Raw genomic sequence first — 19,249 nt, 5'->3', positions numbered from 1 at the left:
AAAGAGATCCTGTTGTTAAGATTCTCTATCTAAATAAAATCTCTATTAAATTTTCATTGGTAAGAAATACTGAAAAGAAAAGGGAAAATATTTCTTTGCATAGCAGTCATAAAGCTATTGTTTAAAACGCACTAATAAAATTAATTGTATCACTGGTTAAAGGCATCTAAAATTTTTTTTTCTTTTTCTTTTTTTCTTTTTTTAATTTATTTGAGAGAGAGAGAGAGAGAGAGAGAGAGAGAGAGAGAGAGAGTGTGTGAGAGTGTGTGGTGTGTGTGTGTGGCCAGCTCAGCCCACCAGGGGGCGGGGCTGGCTGCCATGTGGTGCTGGGGGATTGAACCGCGGTCCCTGATGCTTTGCCAAGCTTGTTCTAAGTAGGTGCCCCAGACCACTGAGCCATCTCTCCAGCCCCCAATTTTTTTTTTTCATTGGTTTTTTTTTTTCAAGAAACAAGCTGTTCCTAAAATTTATTGAAATAGCCAAACAGTCTTGAAAAAAAACAACAAAGTTGGAAGACTCCTATTTTCCAGATTCAAAATTCACTACATAGCTACAGTAACCAAGAGTAAGTTGTCGGCACAGAGAGGAACTTTTAGATGATTCGAACAACTGAGCTTTGAAATAAGTCCCACATAATTATGGGTAATCAATATTTTTTTGGGGGATGGCAACAGGAATGGAACGCAGGACCTCATGCTTGCCAGGCAGGCACTGCACCAATGAGCTATATCCCTAGCCACAAGGATAAGTGACTTTTCACAATGGTGTCCATCAAAACAATTCAATAAGGAAATAGTTTTTCCAACAAATGGTGTTGGTAAATAACATCTACACGGAAGAGAACAAATTTGGACCCTTACCTTACACTATATGAAAAATTAGGGGCCAGGGAGATGGCTCAGTGGAATAATCGCTTCCCTGGCAAATGCAAGGGCCTGAGTTCAATCCCCGGTTCCGAAGGGGGGGGAAAAATAATAATATGAAATGGTTCCGATATCTATAGAAAATATGGGTAAATCATGATGAGCTTGGATCAGGCACCTGGACCACCTGCTTCTTAATTATGATACCAAAAGTATAAGCAACAACAACAACAAAAAGGAAAATAGGACTTCATCAAAATAAAAAAATGTGGGGCTGGGGAGATGGCTCAGTGGAATAAGTGCTTCCCTGGCAGGCTCAAGGGCCTGAGTTCAATCCCCGGTTCCACAAAATAAGTAAATAAATAAATAAATGTTAGCTGGGTATATGGTGCTGCACACTTGTAATTCTAGTAGTTAGGAGGTTGAGACATGAAGATCCAAATTTGATGCCAGCCTGGGCTACAGAGTAAGTTTAAATCTAGCCTGAACTACATAGCAAGACCCTATTTTATTTTTATTTATTTATTTATTTTTGCTCCAAAGTCCCTCAGGGGTGGTTTGGCTGGCTGAAGTGTTGTGGGGATTGAACTACAGCAACCTGAGGCTGACAGCTTTGTGGAAGCAGCCACTTAAACAACTGAGCTAAGGCCAGGCCCCCAAAATCCTTTCTCTCTTCTTTTTTTCCTTTCTTTTCTTTTTTATTGGCGGAACCGGGTAATGAACTCAGGCCCTTGCGCTTGCCAGGGAAGCACTTATTCCACTGAGCCATCTCCCCAGCTGCAAGACCCTATTTTAAAAAAACAAAACAATCGTTGTATACAAAAAGGCAAAAAGAAAATTCACTGAGAAAGTTTTTGCAAATCGTGTATCTGACAAAGTACTCATGTATTAAACTCACGTATTAAAAAACAACCTGGTGGTACATGTAGCCCATGTCTGTAATGCTAGCACCGTGGGAGTGCTGAGGCAAAAAGATCAAAATATTCAGCCCAGACTTAGCAACTAAGAGACCTTGCCTCAAAATAAAAATGCCTAGGGATTAAGTGTTGCCCAGTGGTAGCACAATTGCCTAGTATGTGCAAGGCCCTGGGTTCAATCCCTCCCAGTGCAAAAGAAAATGGGGAAGAAGGGGAGAATGTAAGGACCTAAATGGGCGGTTCTCGGAAGACAATGTATGAGTGGCCAACAGCACAAGTCACTTCATACTTAGAGTAGACCCACTAGGGAAGAATAAAATGCTGTTTGAGGAAAGGGCTCCAAAACATTCCCATGGCAACTACTGCACAGAAGGCCCACTCAGCACAAGAGCTAAAGAAATCATTTTGGAGACACCAGAATCCATCCTGGGGTCAAAGGACACGGCCACCCTTCATACTCTGAGGACTCATGGCTGAGATCCCTCACTGCTGAGATCTGCCTCCAGACCCTTCCCCAGGCCCCTCATATCACACTTACTCCTGCCTGAGGCCTTTGTGCTGCATGGTTCTCCTGGAAACAGAGCTTTTGTTCATCTCTGCTCATCTGGCTATAGCTCATCTACCTGACCTCAGAGGACATGTCCCCTTGCAGCAGGTTCCCTATGTCTCCAGTCTCTGGGGCCTGTTCTCTACTGGCCATACCACCTCCCATTCCCACTGTCCTCTGGATGGGCATTCACCATCTGCCCTCTGCAAGGACATAGCTCTGTGGGAGCAGGGACAGGAGCAGGGAATACACTGCTACTCACCGGGTCCAAGAGCTCCTCATCCACCTCCACACCACTCATCTGACCGACTTGGAAAGATGCAGAATGAGATGACTAAAAACAGAAGAGAAGTCATGATGACACACAGATGCAGGAATAGGACGTGCTGGCCTCCCTGAGTCCCTAGACCCAGGCCTGATCCTGGGCCCCCAAAGCCACCACTGATCAGTCCCATGTGGACAAAAGGCCCCAGATTTTCTCTATTCTCCTGTCTAAACACAACATGCAGGACAAAGGTCTGGAGAATGTCCAAACAAGCTAAGGTTGCCTGCCACTGAGCTTGATCTGTCCTTGTGTACCACTGGCTCTCTATAAGGTAATGTCCAGCACGACCCTTCTGCACCTCCCCTGGCTTCACATGTGTGGACACTCTTCCCAACAGAACAGTCAGTCCCAGGGTACAAAGCAGCCAGTACCTTTTGCTGTTCCTAACTTTGTGAGCCCCTATTCTACTCAAGAGCCCCTCCTGGCTGTACTCACACCTGCAGGGAGGGGGACAGCAGAAGGGTATGGGAACTTCTGTGTATAAATGTTCTCTATCCAAAGAGATCATCTTAGTAATTCTACTCAACCATAACTACTTCCTTTACTAAAATGGTGGCTGGGTCAGGGCAGAGAAGGGTTAGCTTCTCAGCTGAGGGAGAAACACACTTCAGGCAACCTGTGGTCTGTGACAGAAAGCAAGTAGTCCCCATGAGGGAAACAAGTCTTTGTCTCTTACAACCCCTAGGACTAGCCCTTCCTCACAAAGGTTCATCCAGAGACCTAATGATTCTTGGTGACACAAAACTCAGAAGACAGCAGGGTCCAGCAAGCTGTGACAGGGACATGGAAAAGATAAAGATCTGCTGGCAGCCCAGAGCTCAATTCATTTCAACCCTCCTCCATTCCAGGTGGTGATCTGAACATTGCCAACAGGTAAGGAAGTAAGGGCTGTGTGAGAGGAGACTTCAAGACCTAAGGTCTCTTCAAGCCCCAGAGAAGGAAGGTATATTTCCTGCCTTCTCTAAAGAACTTGCTCTCCAAACTACATAGTCCCAAAGAGCTTGGGACCTCGACCTTCCTAGCCCACTGCCCTGTAGAGGCTACACTCCCCTAACATCCTCCAGGGGCTCCCAAACCCTGGTCCCCAAGACCCACATAGGCAATGACTGGTATTATAGACAGGTGGGTGGCTTCCACGCTGCCACCCCCAACCCCTCTAAACCATGATCAGGGAGTATTGGGTTCTCTGCACTTGCACATGAGCTAAGGGGAGGCTCAGAGACTAGGTACCTCATCAGCCTCCACAGGCTCATACACATGGACACCAATAGCTACACACCAGGCCTCCTTCCAGTACCCTGTCACACGTGAAATAAAACGTGCTAACTGTATTTATCATACAGGCTGGTAGTAAGTGGTAATGTGACATTATGAGTAGATAGGGCATTCAGCCAGCTTGCCCTTCCTCTTCTTGTCCATACATGTGTTCAGGTTCACACTCATATACATGCCTAGTGCACAGAGGAAATATCTCAGACTTCATCAGAATATAGGCTTGTGGTCTGATTCAGTAGCCTCTGCCTCAAGTATCAGGTGGAGGGCAACCAGAGGAGGCAACAGAACCAAACATGTAAATAATTTCACAAAGGAGGAGGTTCCTGGCTAGCCACATCTGGCATTCCCATACCTTCCCACACTCTGGATTTCCTGCCACAGAGCCACTCCAAGGCCTCTGGATGGCCTGGGCTGTGCCCTGCAGACTGTTTCCACTTCATCTCCAGAATCCACTGGCCCACTGACATCAGCAGGGAAAGGAACATATACCAGGAGGGAGAATAGAATCTGTCACCTGAACCTGTTACCCTGACCTGGTCCTGTTCAGCGACAAGTTTGCTACTCTTCCAGGGACAGTCTGTACTGAGGGCCCCTAGAGCCAAAAGAACAGAGCATTCCTGGTTATACTTGAATTTCAGACAAATAATTTATTTTCACTGTAAGCAGATTCCAAATACTGCACAGAACACATAATTAAAAGTACTTATATTTTAAAAAGGTACTTGTTTTCCTATAACACAAACCTAATAGGCATCCTATATCCTATCTAGAGCCACACACAAAATGAAAGATCACACAGGTTACTGCTATCCACAATGCTCCAGGGGCACATGAAGCAAAGAAGCCATACACATGAGATTATGAGTATACCATATGATCCCACTTTGCAAAGCTTAGAGTCAAGCTAACCCATTTACTATGAGGAGGTACTTATGGGGGCTCATGGGGTAGAGGGTGTCCTTGGGGATACTGACCAGTTCTATTGGGAGTGCACTTGTCCTTTGTGGCTGCCCTAACCAATTATCACAAGGACTGAAAACAACAGGATATACTTCTCCCCATGCTAGATGTGTTCAAAATCCAAGCATGCAGAGCTACACTCCCTCCCATGGCTCTGGGTGAGGGTTTTCTTGCCTTTTGCAAGTCCTGGGGTCCTTGGCTTGTGGCCACATAACTCAAGTCTCTGCTTCTGTCCACACATGGCCTCTCCTTTGTGTATCATTCAACCCAAATATCCCTCTTCTTCTGAGTACACCAGCTGTGAGGAAGTCTCTCTAATCCAGATTTCATTCATTCATTCATCCATCCATTCATTCATTCATTCATTCATTCATTCATTCATTCATTCGAGATAGGGTCTACCATGTAGTTCAGGCTGGCCTAATTCACAATTACCCCAGGCAGACCCTGAACTCAAACAAATCCTCTTGCGTCTGCTTCTCAAGCACTGGAATTACAGGTGTGACCACCACACTTGTTTGATCTCTTTTTTTTTTTAAGTTGCTTGATGAATAAGTGTATTGGTCTTTATCTGAAAAATCTTCATAGAAATTTGGTTTAACTCTCAGCAACCCACTCCTGAGCTCTGAGGAAGCTTGCCTTCTTTTGAGTTACCCAATCTTTCTTCTGGGCAAAGGACATTTTGGGACGGCTCCACCTCTTCTTTTTAACTTCTCTCTTCGGCTTTTCAGTTTGATCTCATTTTAACTAATAACATCTGTGAAACTCTGCTTCTGCACAAGGTCCCATTCACAGGTTCTAGGTTATGGATATATCTTCTGGGAGGCTGCCATCCATATCACAGGGTCATTTCCAAGATGTAGTTCATATCATGATCACTGGACTCTACTGTCCCACTGCACAGGCAAACAGAACAGGTGAGAAAAACACACCTATTCCTAAAAGTGATCAACAGTACACCAGGGAAAAGGCAGGTACAGGCCGGCCAGACAGCTCAGTGGATCGAAGTGCCTGCTTGCTTAGGCAGACACAGGTGCCAGGGGTTTGACCCCTGGCCTGCTGTGTTGGTCCCGCCCCTGGGCATGGTGGCACGCACCTGTAATCCCAACACTTGGGAGGCTGAAAACAGGAAAATCACTATGAGTCTGATCTACGTAGTGAGACCCTGTAGACTCTGCACAAAAAAAAAAAAAAAAAAAAAAAAAAAGGGCAGGCACAATCCCAACCCCATAGGCCACTGTGCTGACCCTACATGGAAGTCCAAATTCATGAGATGACTCTACCTGGGAGGGGCCAGTACTTGCTCTAGCCATCCAGTTGGTTTATGAGCAAAGATGGATGTGACAGGCACTGTACTGGCCAGGCCTGACTTTTCAGGTGCCTAGGGCACCAGCCACTTCCTCAGGGAATTACACTATGCCCTCAGTGGTCAGCAGACATGGCCAGTGGACAGCATAGAGAGAGGTAGGCTAGCTGCAGGATCTACCCCCTGCTGTTGTTAGCTGGACATACCAGGAGCCATCAGCATCAGCCTACAGCACCATGGGCACTGAGTCAGAAGGCACTTATCTGGAAGATTTCAGCAGTTTCTTGAAGAGGTGTGGGTGCTAGTCTAGGAAGGCATGGTTATGGGAGAGTACTCACTCTCACGAGGAGAAGTCCTAAATAACACCATCAGGCAAATGCTGATGGGGTGTGCAATAGCCTAACAACCCAAGAGGCCAGCCCCACCCCAACTATTGCCAAGTGGGGAGACTAGGAAGTGTAGATGTTTCCTTCCTTAGCAAGGAATGGGCTGCGGTGGACTTAGGAATAGATTTGACTACAAAAAGGTGAGATCTGGGTGATCGCCAGGGGGGACAGACCGGTTAAGCAGGACTTACACAGATCTGCAAGTCCAACCAGCACATGGTTGGCAAGCTTCTGGCTCAACACTGATGCAACTGCTAGGGGAAACTGGGTGAGGGGTGCACAGGACTGCTCTGTTCTAGTTTTGCAACTTCCTGCAATCCACTAATTCTTTGAAACTTACATCAAACAAAAAGTCCTGCACATCAAAAGAAAGATCAATTTCCAAAACTGGAGAAAATGCTTGTAAATCAGTGTGTGATGAGAAATTAACAAGCAGAATATATAAAAAATTCCTGGGGCTAGGGAGACATAGCTCAGCAATCTAAGCACCTGCCCGGCAAGTGCAATGACCTAGGTTTGATCCCTGGTACCACATGCCATGCTGGCCCAGGAACCCTGGGTGTGCCGTGCCAGCCACCAAAACTAGGCATGGTGGCACAGGCCTATAATTCCAGCACTGAGGGCACTGAGACAGGAAGATCACTACAAGTCCGAGCTGCATAGTGAGACCCTGTGCCAAATAAATAAATAAATAAATAGTTTTTTTTTTCAATTAAAAAGAATTCCTACCATTCAACCAAAAACCAAACCTCCTGATAAAACAAGAGCAAAGAACTAGGACAAGTTTGTGTCAAAAACAGACATACAAATGTCCAATGGACAAACAAACCCTCAAGACTACCTCACTTGCATTGGAATGGGTATTACAAAAAAAAAAAAAAGGAAGTGAAAAAACTAGAACAATGAATATTGTTGGTGGGAATTTTAAATGGTTCAGACAGTACTGAAAACCACCTGGTAGTTCTTCTAAAACACTAAACACAGAACTGCCATAATCATTCAAAAAAAAGGGGAGAACTGGCTAAGGATATGGCTTAGTGACATAGCACTTGCCTGACAAGCGCAAGCTTGTGAGTTTAATACCCAGTACAGAGAGAGAGAGAGAGAGAGAGAGAGAGAGAGAGAGAGAGAGAGAGATCGAGATCCAGCAATTTCACATCTGGGTATATATCCAAAAGAAATGAGACAATAAAATTATGGGGAAAAAAAAAAAAAAGAAACGAGAGCCAGCAAGATAGCTCAGCTGACTAAGTACCTGCTTTGGCAAGCATAGGGATCAGAGTTCGATCCCCAGTCCCCCATGCTGAGCTGGCTCTGCCCCTGGGGCACAGGATGCACTGAGTAGGGACTGGGCTCTTGGTGGCGTACACCTGTAATCCCAGCACTAGGGAGGGTGAAAACAGGAGGATCACCGAGAGTCCAATCTGTATAGCAAAACCCTGTACCAAATACAGAAAATGAAAAAAATAAAATTTAAAAACCTAAAAGAAATGAAAACAAAATCTTTTCTTTTTCTTAATTTTTTAATTCATTTTAATGAGAAAAAAACAGCAATTGAACAGTTTCAAAACAGGTTAGGGGGCCAGAGAGATGGCTCAGTAGAAAAAGTGCTTTCCTGGCAAGCTCATGAGCCTGAGTTCAGTCCCCAGTTCTACAAGTTCTACAAAAAAAAAAAAAAAAAAAGAAAGAAAGAAAGAAAGAAAGAAAGAAAACAAAACAGGTAAGTAGGACAGTTACAATAATTAATATGTTACATATTGTTGTCTTTGTAGTGGTTATTCAGAGGACAAGAAGCAGACGTGATCACTTGTCTAAACAATATTAGTACAAACCTTTCTTCTTACTGAACTAAGAGAAAGTAGCTGTGTATTTATCCTGCTTCATAGGATCCATCCTTTTTTAACATGTTTGCAGTGCATAAAGGCAACATTCACCATGAGCAGTTGGTCCAGGTAACCAACACATCTCAATTATTTTTTCATTTCCTTTCCTTTCCCTCCCACCCACCTTGGAAAGCAAAATCTCAAAGGGATGCTTGTACTCACATTCACAGCACCATTACTTATAATGCCTAAAATGTGGAAGAAGGCAGCGTATTCAACCACAGATGGAAAACAAAATGTATCCACACAGTAGATTTTATTCATATTTTATTTATGAAGCACCAACATATGCTACAGGACAGACATTATAGACATTTGACTAAATGAAATAAACCTATCACAAAAAGACAAATACTTCATAATGATTTCTCTTATTTAAAAAACTAAAACATACACATGTAAATAAAGAGCACAACAACAGATAACTAGGAAGTAGGGAGATCTTTTTCAAATGGATGGGGGAACAAGGGATGTAGGGAGAAGAAACTGAGGGAAAGGGAAAGAGATAGAAAAAAAAAAAGAATTGAGGAGAAAAAATTACGAAAATAAAGTTTTTGTAAGTGAGAAAGGAATCAAGAGGTGGAAGGAGAAAGGAGTGAGGGGAGTAGTGGATTAAAAAAAATAAAATAATATGTATTATATACAACCAATTCCCCACAATAAATTTAGTCATTATGTACTGCAAACATGTACTAATAAAAAAATTAACTTACATCAGACAGATAGTGTAGTACTATAAAGACTGAAAGTAGAGTGGTGGTTGCCTGGGGCTGGGCAATAGGGAAATAGAGTTACTTAGTAAGTACAGAGTTTTGCAAGATGGAAAAGTTCTGGAGATTGCACAATAATAATATACTTATTTTTTTGTGTGTACTGGGAATTAAACCAATAATAATATATTTATTGTGTGTGTGTGTGTGTGTGTGTACTGAATTAAATAAACTCAGCTTACCTCCTGCCCCTGCCCCTTTCTATTTTGAGACAGGGTCCAGGTTGGGCTTGAATTTGTTATACTCCTGTCTCAGCCTCCCAAGTATCTGGGATTAAAAACATGTTCCACCATACCCAGCTCAAAAGAATACACCTCACACCACTGAATTGTACACACAAAAATGGTTAAGATGCTAACACGTTATGTGAGTTTTACCAGTTTTTTTTTTTTGTTTTGTTTTGTTTTTTACTGGTGTAGAACTGAGGATTGAACCCAGGAGTGCTCTACTACTGAGCTACATCCCCCAGCCCTTTTTATTTTTTGAGACAGGGTCTCACTAATTTGCCCAAGCAGGCGTGAAATCCTCAATCCTCCTGCCTCAGCCTCCCTCAGTACTGGCATTACAGGCATGCACAATCACTCTTGGCTCTTATGATTTTTAAAATGCTTCTTGAAAATTGTACAGACTATCTGCTGTTCCACACCACCTGCTGTGTGTTCCAGCATTCACTGAGCAACTGCCATGTAGGAGGTTCATATAAGCACTGAGGACAAACAGGCTACCCCACCAGGGGGTAATGGTCAAAGGAAACAGTCATTCATAAAAGGTAACTGTCTCAGTTACTTTTCACTTGTTGCTGGGTCAAAATATCCAACATTCAAAATTAAGGAAGGAAAAGGCTTATTTAGCTCACAGTTTGTGGAGGTTTCAGTCTATGCTGGCTGGCTCCCAGGCAGAGTGGCACATGGCAGAGGGTAGCAGTTCACAGCAGCAAAAAACAGCAAAGAACAAAGGGAAGGGCTGCAGCTGTGCCTTCTAACCAGTCTCTTTACCCTCCTTATGTTATAAACAAGCTACCCTGGAGCTGGGAGTGTAGATCTCAAACAACGTCCATGCCCTCCTCTTGTACAGGATGAGAATGCTTACAAAATGAGAATACTGGCTCCCTGTTGAGTCACTTAATTAAACTTCTAAACTTCTCAATTTGACACTATGTATCAACCAGTAGAGTAACCATAAATTCTGACAAAGGCAACAGAGAACAAGAGGGAGAGGCTGTAGCATCTGGGACAAGAATGGGCAAGATTCTGCAAAAAGCAGAGTAGCCACGAACAAAGAGGGCCAGATGGCAGTGGAGCAGTCTGGGTATGGAGCAGACATTCCACGCCACCTCATCCTGTGCACCATGGCCTCTACCGAGGAGGCCTCCCAGAATCCTCTGACAAGATTCACATCCAAGCCCAGCTGTTTCCTTCAGCCCTCTGCATCCTATTGGGCAGAAGGCCACAGCTGCATCCTTGGCTGGCCCTATCTGCACTCATGTTTTGGGGGAAGAAAGACTAAGGGTGGCAGCTGGGGACTAGAAGGGCATTTCCTGGAAGAGTTTAAGGACCTCTGCAGATAACCAGAGGGCCTTCCCATGCAGCTTCACAGCAGCTCCAGATATCCAGCACCAAACAGCACTCTCAAGCTGTGGTCAGTGACTCCAGGTTGCCAGGGAAAGAGTCAGACACTAACCTGTGGTCCCTCCTCTGTTGCAAGCATATGATGGTGCTTCCCAAATAGAGTGCAACCATGCTCTGTATTTAGGAATACTACAAATATACTCTGCCCTTGACCCCACCAGCCATCTATTCCTGGGGCTAACAGATATCTCCTGGCACATTCTTCAAGGTTCCACACTGCCTGCACACATGACCATGACTTGCCAGCTGACCTCACCGTGTCTCACTGTCACCCCATGCTTGGCCGAGAATAGAAATGAGATCCTTAGGGAGCTCAAAAGAGCCTGAACTATGAACAGACTACTGTCCTACCTGGTATTACCATGCAGTACTCAGCCAGTTTTGTCCCTTGTTGAAGTGACATCAATGCCACTGTCCAAACCCAGAAATTCTGTGATAACCCCAAAGGGTCAGGAGAGAACCCAGGCAAACTCTCAAACTCAGTTCACCAGAATGCTCCAAGGGACTGTGGCCCAGTTTGGTGTTTTAGTTAAAATAGGCTCTGGCCCTGTCTGCTGCAGCAAATGGGAGCCCTGAGCCTGTGCTGGCCTACCCCAGAGCAGACCCTCCCCCAAAAAAACCGAGAACCAAGAAATTTAGTCATCTTCTAAAAGGGTCATGCATAAATATAAAGGCAAAGACATCATCGGGCATGGTGGCACACACCTATAATCTCAGCCCTGAGTGGCAGAGCTGAGACAAGAGGATAACCATGAGTTCAAAGCCAGCCTGGGCTACATAAAAAGTTCAAGGACAACATGAACTACACAGTGACACAGGTTTAGGATCCCTTAGTGCTCAAGTCCCCACCTTCTATTGGGCTAGTCCAAAACTAAGTCAAACTCAAAGCCAGGGGTTGGCTAAATGGCTCAGCAGATTAAAGTGCCTGTAAGCAGGCGCAGGGGTGAGGCGAGTGGGGGGAAGGTCACACGACAGGCAGATCACTATAGTCTGATCTAGCAGTGAAACCCTGAACACCCTGTAGACCCTTCCCTAAAAATAAATAAATAAATAAAAAATCAAAGCCAACTCACATGTTCACACATCTAGACTGCAATCCAAACTACTGCAGAAGCCCCAACACACACATACACTCCCAGCACCCTCTGCTGTTACTCCACCTGCCTGAGTATCTTGTACTCTTCAAACTGTGTAACAGCCTGGATGTAGTTGCACATATCTGTAATCCCAGCACTTGGGAGGTGGAGGCAGGAGGATGGCTTAAAGTTCGAAGCCAGCTTAGGCTATAGAGTGAGTTTAAGTCCAGCCTGAACTACAGAATGAGACCCTGTCTCCAAAAAACAAATAAACCCGTGTAACAATATGACTTCTCATGTTCTTGAGCCCCTCACACAGTCCTCAAGCAGCACTGGTCCTGTATCTAGAAGGCTGTGACGTGCGCCTCAGACTCCTGGGCAAACTACAGGGAGCTGGCCATAATTTTTTCAGAGCCATTAATCAATTGTTATTAACTGTAAACAACAACAACAAAAAAGGCCGTAATGGTATTTAAAAAAATAAATCAATACATTCTTTTTAAAAAGTCAACTCCTGTATCTACTGCAAAAAAAGCAGGAAGCCCCGTGTCCATTTCCTCCTGAGATAAACTCAATCTCTGTCAAGGTTTGCAGGATCTTTGCCAGCCCTTAAAACCACTTTTCTTCTGTCTTATGAACTTCTAATTTCTTTGAAAATAGGAAAAAACAAAATCAAAAACCAGAAGCATTCTGAGGAGAAAAAAATCTAAGGACACAGTCCCACCACTCCAGATTACCCACTTGAAATCACTTCTTCAGATCATGGTGTCACTTCAAAGTGAGCTGAGCTACTTCCTACCAGCAAAAAACAGACATTGTCAAGGGCATCTTCCAGGAAATGGAAAAATCCTAAATTATAAGGGTCTAGAAACATAGTCTGTTGGAGATGGGTACTGGGAATTGAACCCAGGGCCTTTGGGCTGAGCAGTATCTCAACGTGTTTTTAAATTTTGAGACATGGACTTACACTGTCCAAGTGCTTAATACACAAATCGACAACAAAAAGAAAGTTAAAGGATAGTTACAAGGTAAATCAAAACTAGTCAACCTGAATAATTCACTGATTCAAAATTAAGACTATGCGTACAGGTAGCCAATTTTAGGGTAAAATAAATGAAACTGTAAATTTTCCTCCGAATCTTAATGTATTTAATGACCCAAACTGCATACTGTCAGCTGAGCACGTTCCAACCTCTGATTTGTTGCTTAAAGTGTTGCACATTTCAAATTCAAGTGCGTGCTAAAAGAAACGGAGAACCGGCACTTACTATTGTTACTATCGCTTTCAGTGTCAGACTGATTCCAAATAGAAGAAGAAGGTGGTACATGGACGTCCTCAGTGACCTCACTGAAACAACCACCGAAAGACTAACTGTGCCAACAATTGTAAAACACCCCGGGATTCAAAACACAAAAGCAGCCGCCGGTGGCGGCGCACACCTGTAATCCCAGTGCTTAGGAGGCTAAGGAACAAACTGGGGTCGCGGCTCTCCAGGGCAGGGCGCGGCGCACTCCCTCCCCCGACCCTAGCGGCCGCCTAGCCGCGGCGGCCCAGCACGGTCCCCTCCCCAGGCCCGGGCTCCCAGCGTGTGCCTGGAAGTCGCTCGCGCGAGGGCCCCTTGCTAGCCTCACCTGGCGCGCGGCGGGCCCGGCCCCGTTCAGCAGCGGCGTTCCGTCGCTCGGCCGCGCCGTCCTCCGTAGCAGCGGCGCCGCCTCCTCGTCGTCGCGGTCGCGCCCAGACCACGACACTTTCTTGGAGACGTTGGCCATGGCCCACAGAGGACTGACTCCGCGGGAACCGACCACCGCCCCCAAGTGCGTTTTCTCGCCCCGCACCGGTGATCACGTGACGTCGTGCCGGTGGGCACATGACTCGCGGGGACGCTCACGTGACTGGCTGCCGTAGCCGCCAAGGGCCGTGCGCAGGGCCTTTTGGGAAGTGTGGTTCGGGTGGCTTAACGCGGGCGAGTGGACAGACGTGACCCACCGGGTCTTCCTTTTTACTAGGTTGCAGAGTGGTGCTCATCCTCTCTCCTGAGGTCAGGAGAAGCTAACCTCAGAGTGATGGTTGGCAGGACTGCGTGCACCTTAGCCCCTGAAGAGGACTTTTCATGCTGAAGGAAAAGGAAACTTGCTGTGAGAAATTAGGTGAACTTCGCCTGAGCCACGGAACAAGCTGGCATCTTATCCTTCCTGGTGCGTGGCCAAGAAGGACCCAGCATTACTCTGCCATCCTACAAATATTCCCACCTGAGTCCCACCCTAAAGGGAAAGTTTGACAAGCACAAATGTAAGAGGTGCTCTTCCCGAAGGCCAGTGTCCTCAGGGACAAAGAAAGGCTCAAGTAAAGGAGAAAGACAGCTAGGTTGTAACCCAGACACTCGTGGAAGTTGACATAGGAGAGTTGAAAGTTCAAACTCAGTCTGGGCAATTTAATGAGACCCTGTCTCAAAACTGAAAAAAAAAAGGGGGTGGGGTGGGGAGATGCCTCAGTAGAATAAGCGCTTGCCTGGCAAGTGGAAAGGCCTGAGTTCAATCCCCAGTTCCGAAAAAGAAAGAAAAAGAAAAAAAGAAAGAAAGAAAGAGAAAAGACAAGATGAACCAGGCGTGGTGACACACATTTGTAATCCCAGCATTGGGGAGGCTGAGGCAGAGGATTGCTTTGTGTTTGAGGCCAGCTTGGGACTACATAGTGAGTTCAAAGACAGCCTGAACTACAGTGAGACCCCAGCTCAAAAAAGTGGGGATGTAGCACAGTGCAAATGTCCTGGATTTAATCTCTGGAATCACATGGGTGGGAGATAGATAAATAGAACATTTGATGACTCTAGGTTATGTTTATGTATGTATTCATACAAACATATATTATGCACAACTTATCTTGAAAATGTTTTTTTAAGTTTGAAAATTTTTTTTTTTTTTTCCGGAACCAGGGATTAGACTCAGGCCCTTGCACTTGCCAGGGAAGTGCTTATTTCACTGAGCCATCTCCCTGGCCCCTAAATTTGAAATTTTTCCAAATGAAAAGGTTTTAGAAGTTCTTCTGAGTGCCCAAGGCTAAGACAGGTCTTGCTGGATAAACAGGGTTTGGGGGAGGATGCTCAGTGGGCAGAAAGCTAAGTAGTATGGGTGGCAAGTGACAGCAGGACATGTAAGAAGGAACATGAAGAGTCCTCAGGGTGAAGTGTCATGCTTGGGTGCATGGACAATTTTTATAGCTGGTGAAGTAAGGTGGAAACATTCTCCAAAGGCAGTACTGAAAGAGTAGTGGAGTCACCTAGCTTGTGCTTTTTTTGGTACACATTGTGGGAATGCACCAAGGACCTCATACATGCTAGCCAAGTGCCACTGAGATGCCTCTCCAATTGTATGTATGTATGCATGCATGTATTTTTATTTTTTTAATTTTTTTTAAATTATTTATTTATTTATTTTTATTACATTTATTTTTTTTGTGTGTGGCCAGCTCAGCCCACCAGGGGGCGGGGCTGGCTAGCATGTGGTGCTGGGGGATCGAACCGCGGTCCCTGTGCTTTGCCAAGCTTGTTTCAAGTAGGTGCTTTAGACCACTGAGCCGTCTCTCCAGCCCCCATGCATGTATTTTTAAATTTTGAGAGAGGGACTAAGTTTTAAAGTTTCCCAGCCTAGGCTCAAACTTCAGATCTTCCTGCCTCAACCTCCCAAGTGCTGAGGATTATAGGTATGTATACTGTGGCTGGCTTCAACTTGTCCTCTTAAGGAACAGTGTCTGTGTCTAAAGACGAGTGGGCTGGGTGAGTGGGTGCAGAAAGAGAAACGAGCCATGGCTCCTTGCCAGAACTCTTTCTCTTGAAGGCTACTTGAGTCATTGTGTTTTCCTTAACCAGGAACACAGCAGACTTGAGTTAAAGGAAGAATTTGGTAGCTTTAGTGGGAGATATGTTTCATGCTTCAAAATGGACACATGACTTTGTTGCTGACTGCAATCGGGACGGTGATTCATATCTGATCCATGTTCAGCTTGCCTGGCTCCAAAACTAGACCAGCTTCCCATAACTGCCTGTTCCAAATCACCACTGCTCCATGAGCTCTTATGCGATCTGGCCACTGCCCCCTGACACTGTTACTGTACCACAACTCTGTACCCTTGCTCTAGCATCTGCCTCTGTGGAGTTCCTCCCCCTAACCCATGAAACTTCCTGAACACAGCTGCCCGCAGTAATGCCTACCTCTGCCAAGCTCCTAAAGCTTTTTAGTGGGGACACTCAGTTTAACAATGGTGTGAACACCATGACGTCATGGCCCCAGGGCATTATAAGGCTCAAAAACTGGGACAGGTAGAAACAACTCCCTGTGGTATTTTTCCCAGCATGTAGAGGATGGGTGAGTATAATACTACCTTTATATCTCCTTTTTAAAAAATTATCAGTGCTGTTTATTTTTTTTTTAATATTTATTTTTATTTATTACATTTATTTATTGTGCGTGTGTGTGGCCAGCTCAGCCCACCAGGGGGCGGGTCTGGCTGGCATGTGGTGCTGGGGATCGAACCGCGGTCCCTGTGCTTTGCCAAGCTTGTTTCAAGTAGGTGCTTTAGACCACTGAGCCATCTCTCCAGCCCATCAGTGCTGTTTATTACATAACATTAATAGTCAGGCTCAATCAACAAGGTCAACAGAAACTTGTAAATATTCTGCTAAGTAATCTATCACATTATTACCTTCGTCTCGGTGTATGTTACCTTAATCTCAAAGTTGAATCTAAGAGCAAAAGTTCTGCAGTCCAACTATCAGAAGTTCATCTCCGGTTTGCTCAAGCAAGACAACTGTACTGGGGTCTACCTGTCCCTCTGGAAGTATTTATTAATCATATCACTAGTCTTTCCAAAAGAAACATGCCAGATAGCTCTTTCCTCAAATGGAAAATGAAGCAGGGCATGATGGCGCATACCTGTAATCCCAGTACTCAGGAGGCTGAGGCAGCAGGAGGACTGAAAGTTTGAGGCCACCCTGGGCTACACAGTGATTTCAAGGCCAGTCTGAACTATATAGTAAGACCCTGTCTCAAGAAAATGCAAAATGAAATAAAGCAAGAGAATTCTAGAAAACATCAAAGGAGGTGAGGAAGGCTCCAAGCCCAGTGCAGTGGGGGCATATCTCTTGTGTAAGCTACTTAGGAGGCCAAGGCAGGAAGATCACTTGAATCTAACATTTCCAGCATAGCCTCAGCCAGAGAACAAGGAGCCATCTCAAAAAAAAAAAAAAATTATCAGTGTGGTGTGCATACCTGTAATCTCAGCACTTTGAGAGACTAAAATAGGAGGGCAGCAAGTTTGAGTGTAACTCAGTGCAAAGGCACAAGGTTCAATACACAGTGCCTTAAAAAACAGTTGAAAAGGGCTCTAATGAGTTAGTCCCGTGGAAGCAGAAGCCAGTGATTCAAGCATGGCTCACATGGTGCCCATAGGGGTTTCCAGTTCTAAAATTCATTCCTGACCTTGACTCATGAACAAGTGGTATTGAGGGAGGCCAGCTAGGCTGATATGAGTTGAAGGCCCAGAGCAGTAGCTGTCTGAGATCTGAGAGATGCTGCTGAGAGACTCAGAATACTAATATAGGACACCACTAGAGGAGCTATGCAGTTCTGTACCGATGGCTGGCTGCCTACTTGTGGGTAAAGCATGGTGCTTAGGCCTCCACAGAGTTGAAACTGTCCGTGCCTGGGGTCAGGGTGGAGGCGGACAGAAGGTCTTAGGGCCTAGACAATTAGCTCTGGGCATGAGTTCATTCTAGTCTACTTTCTTTTCTTTTTGAGGCAGGGTCTTGCTATGCAGTTCAGGCTGGCCTTGAGCTCACTTTGTAGTCTCAAACTTGCAACTGCCTCAGCCTCCTGAGTGTTGAGACAATAGGCATGCACCGCCATGCCCAACTGAATCTAATCTACTTTCTGACTTTTTTTTGAGACAGAGTCTTACTATGTAAATCGGGCTGGCCTTGAACTCACTATGTATCCCAGAGTAGGTCTGAACTTGAAATGATCCTCCTGCCTCAGCCCCTCAAGTGCTAGGATTTCAGGGATGTGCTACCTCGCCTGATTTTGCTTTCTGATTCTTAAAATGGGTGGAGGACACTGGTGTGGTGGTACATGCCTGTAATCCTAGCATTCTGGGAAGCAGAGGCAGTAGTAGTATGAGCCCCCCTAGGACAACTTAGAAACAGCGAGACTCTGTCTCAATATAAGAAATAGAAAGGGCTGAGGATATAGTTCAGTGTGAAGACCCTGGCTCAGTACCAACAGCACAAAGCAAGAATGGAATGGTAGGATGTGGAGTAGATGTTCCCGGGGCAGCAGGGTCCTCCTTTCCATGCTTCCTCTATCCCCATCCTTTTCGCCTGTCTGTACCAGTTGATTCTGATTTTGTAATCTTGATTTTAAGTCTCCATTAGGGATCTCTGCCACTGTAAAGGTCAATTTATATCGCACTGAAACTTACAGTGCAGATGCCTCTAGTCAGAGCTAACATATGTTTCATTTTTTACCTGTTTCAATTTTAAATTCTACAAAAAAGTCATCAAAAGACATAAAACCAAGTTTTGGCAAGGAGGTTGAAAAAATTGAATTCTTTATATATTTCTGGTAGGAATGTAAAATAGTACCTTGGAAACACAATTTTGAAGTTTCTGTGAAAGCCTAGACATGAATTTCTTATATGACCCATCTACTCTTGAGCCTCTGCCCAAGATAAATAGAACATGTCCACTCAAAGACTTGTATAAAAAAACTCAGCAACTTTATTCACAATAACCAAACTGGAAATAACCTAAATGTCTACCAGGTAATGTATAGACAAACCAATTGTGGTCCACTCGTACACTGGAATATTATTCAGTCACAAAAGGAGTTAATTACTGACATCAGCTATAACCTATATTAACCTAGAAAATGTGATGCTGAAAGACCAAGGCTTAATTCCATCTATATGAAATACATAGAGCAGGCCAATCTATGGGCATAAAGCAGTTGGGGTTGCCAGGGGTTGGTGGCAAGAGTGCTCATTAACGGGCAGTGTTTAGAGACTAACTGAAACACTCAAAAACATGGTGGTGATTGTATAATTCGATATATTTACTACAATCTTTGGTATACTTAAATGGGATAGTGTATAATATGAAAATTTTATGTTATGAGTTGGTTTAAAGGCATTGCCAGTCCATCTTAATGGCGTCTGTAGCACCCTTAACAGCCATGCCAGGACAAGAGAAAAGAACTAAGCAGTTGTTCTTTGTGTGTGTGTGTGTGTGTGTGTGTGTGTGTGTGTGTATGGACAGCTCAGC

At 44.8% G+C, this 19,249-nt stretch overlaps 1 protein-coding gene across 1 annotated transcript in view; it reads right to left on the bottom strand.

Annotated features, from left to right (window-relative positions):
- The window catches only part of Clcn7 (chloride voltage-gated channel 7), a 35,003-nt gene extending 21,129 nt beyond the window's left edge, over positions 1-13,874 (bottom strand). The window contains exons 1-2 of the mRNA XM_004627905.2: positions 13,569-13,874; positions 2,590-2,661 (exon numbers count right to left, since the gene is read on the bottom strand). Of these exons, the coding sequence (XP_004627962.1) occupies positions 2,590-2,661; positions 13,569-13,706 (210 nt within the window). The 5' untranslated portion in view covers positions 13,707-13,874. The remainder of the gene's footprint in view (positions 1-2,589; positions 2,662-13,568) is intronic.
- Between the last annotated feature and the right edge of the window lie 5,375 nt (positions 13,875-19,249).

This window comes from Octodon degus, unplaced genomic scaffold (genome assembly GCF_000260255.1).
Source record: "Octodon degus isolate 3935 unplaced genomic scaffold, OctDeg1.0 scaffold00021, whole genome shotgun sequence".
NCBI lineage: Eukaryota > Metazoa > Chordata > Mammalia > Rodentia > Octodontidae > Octodon > Octodon degus.
The sequence above is the reverse complement of the archived record's forward strand: the minus strand, read 5'-3'. Positions and strand labels throughout refer to the sequence as shown.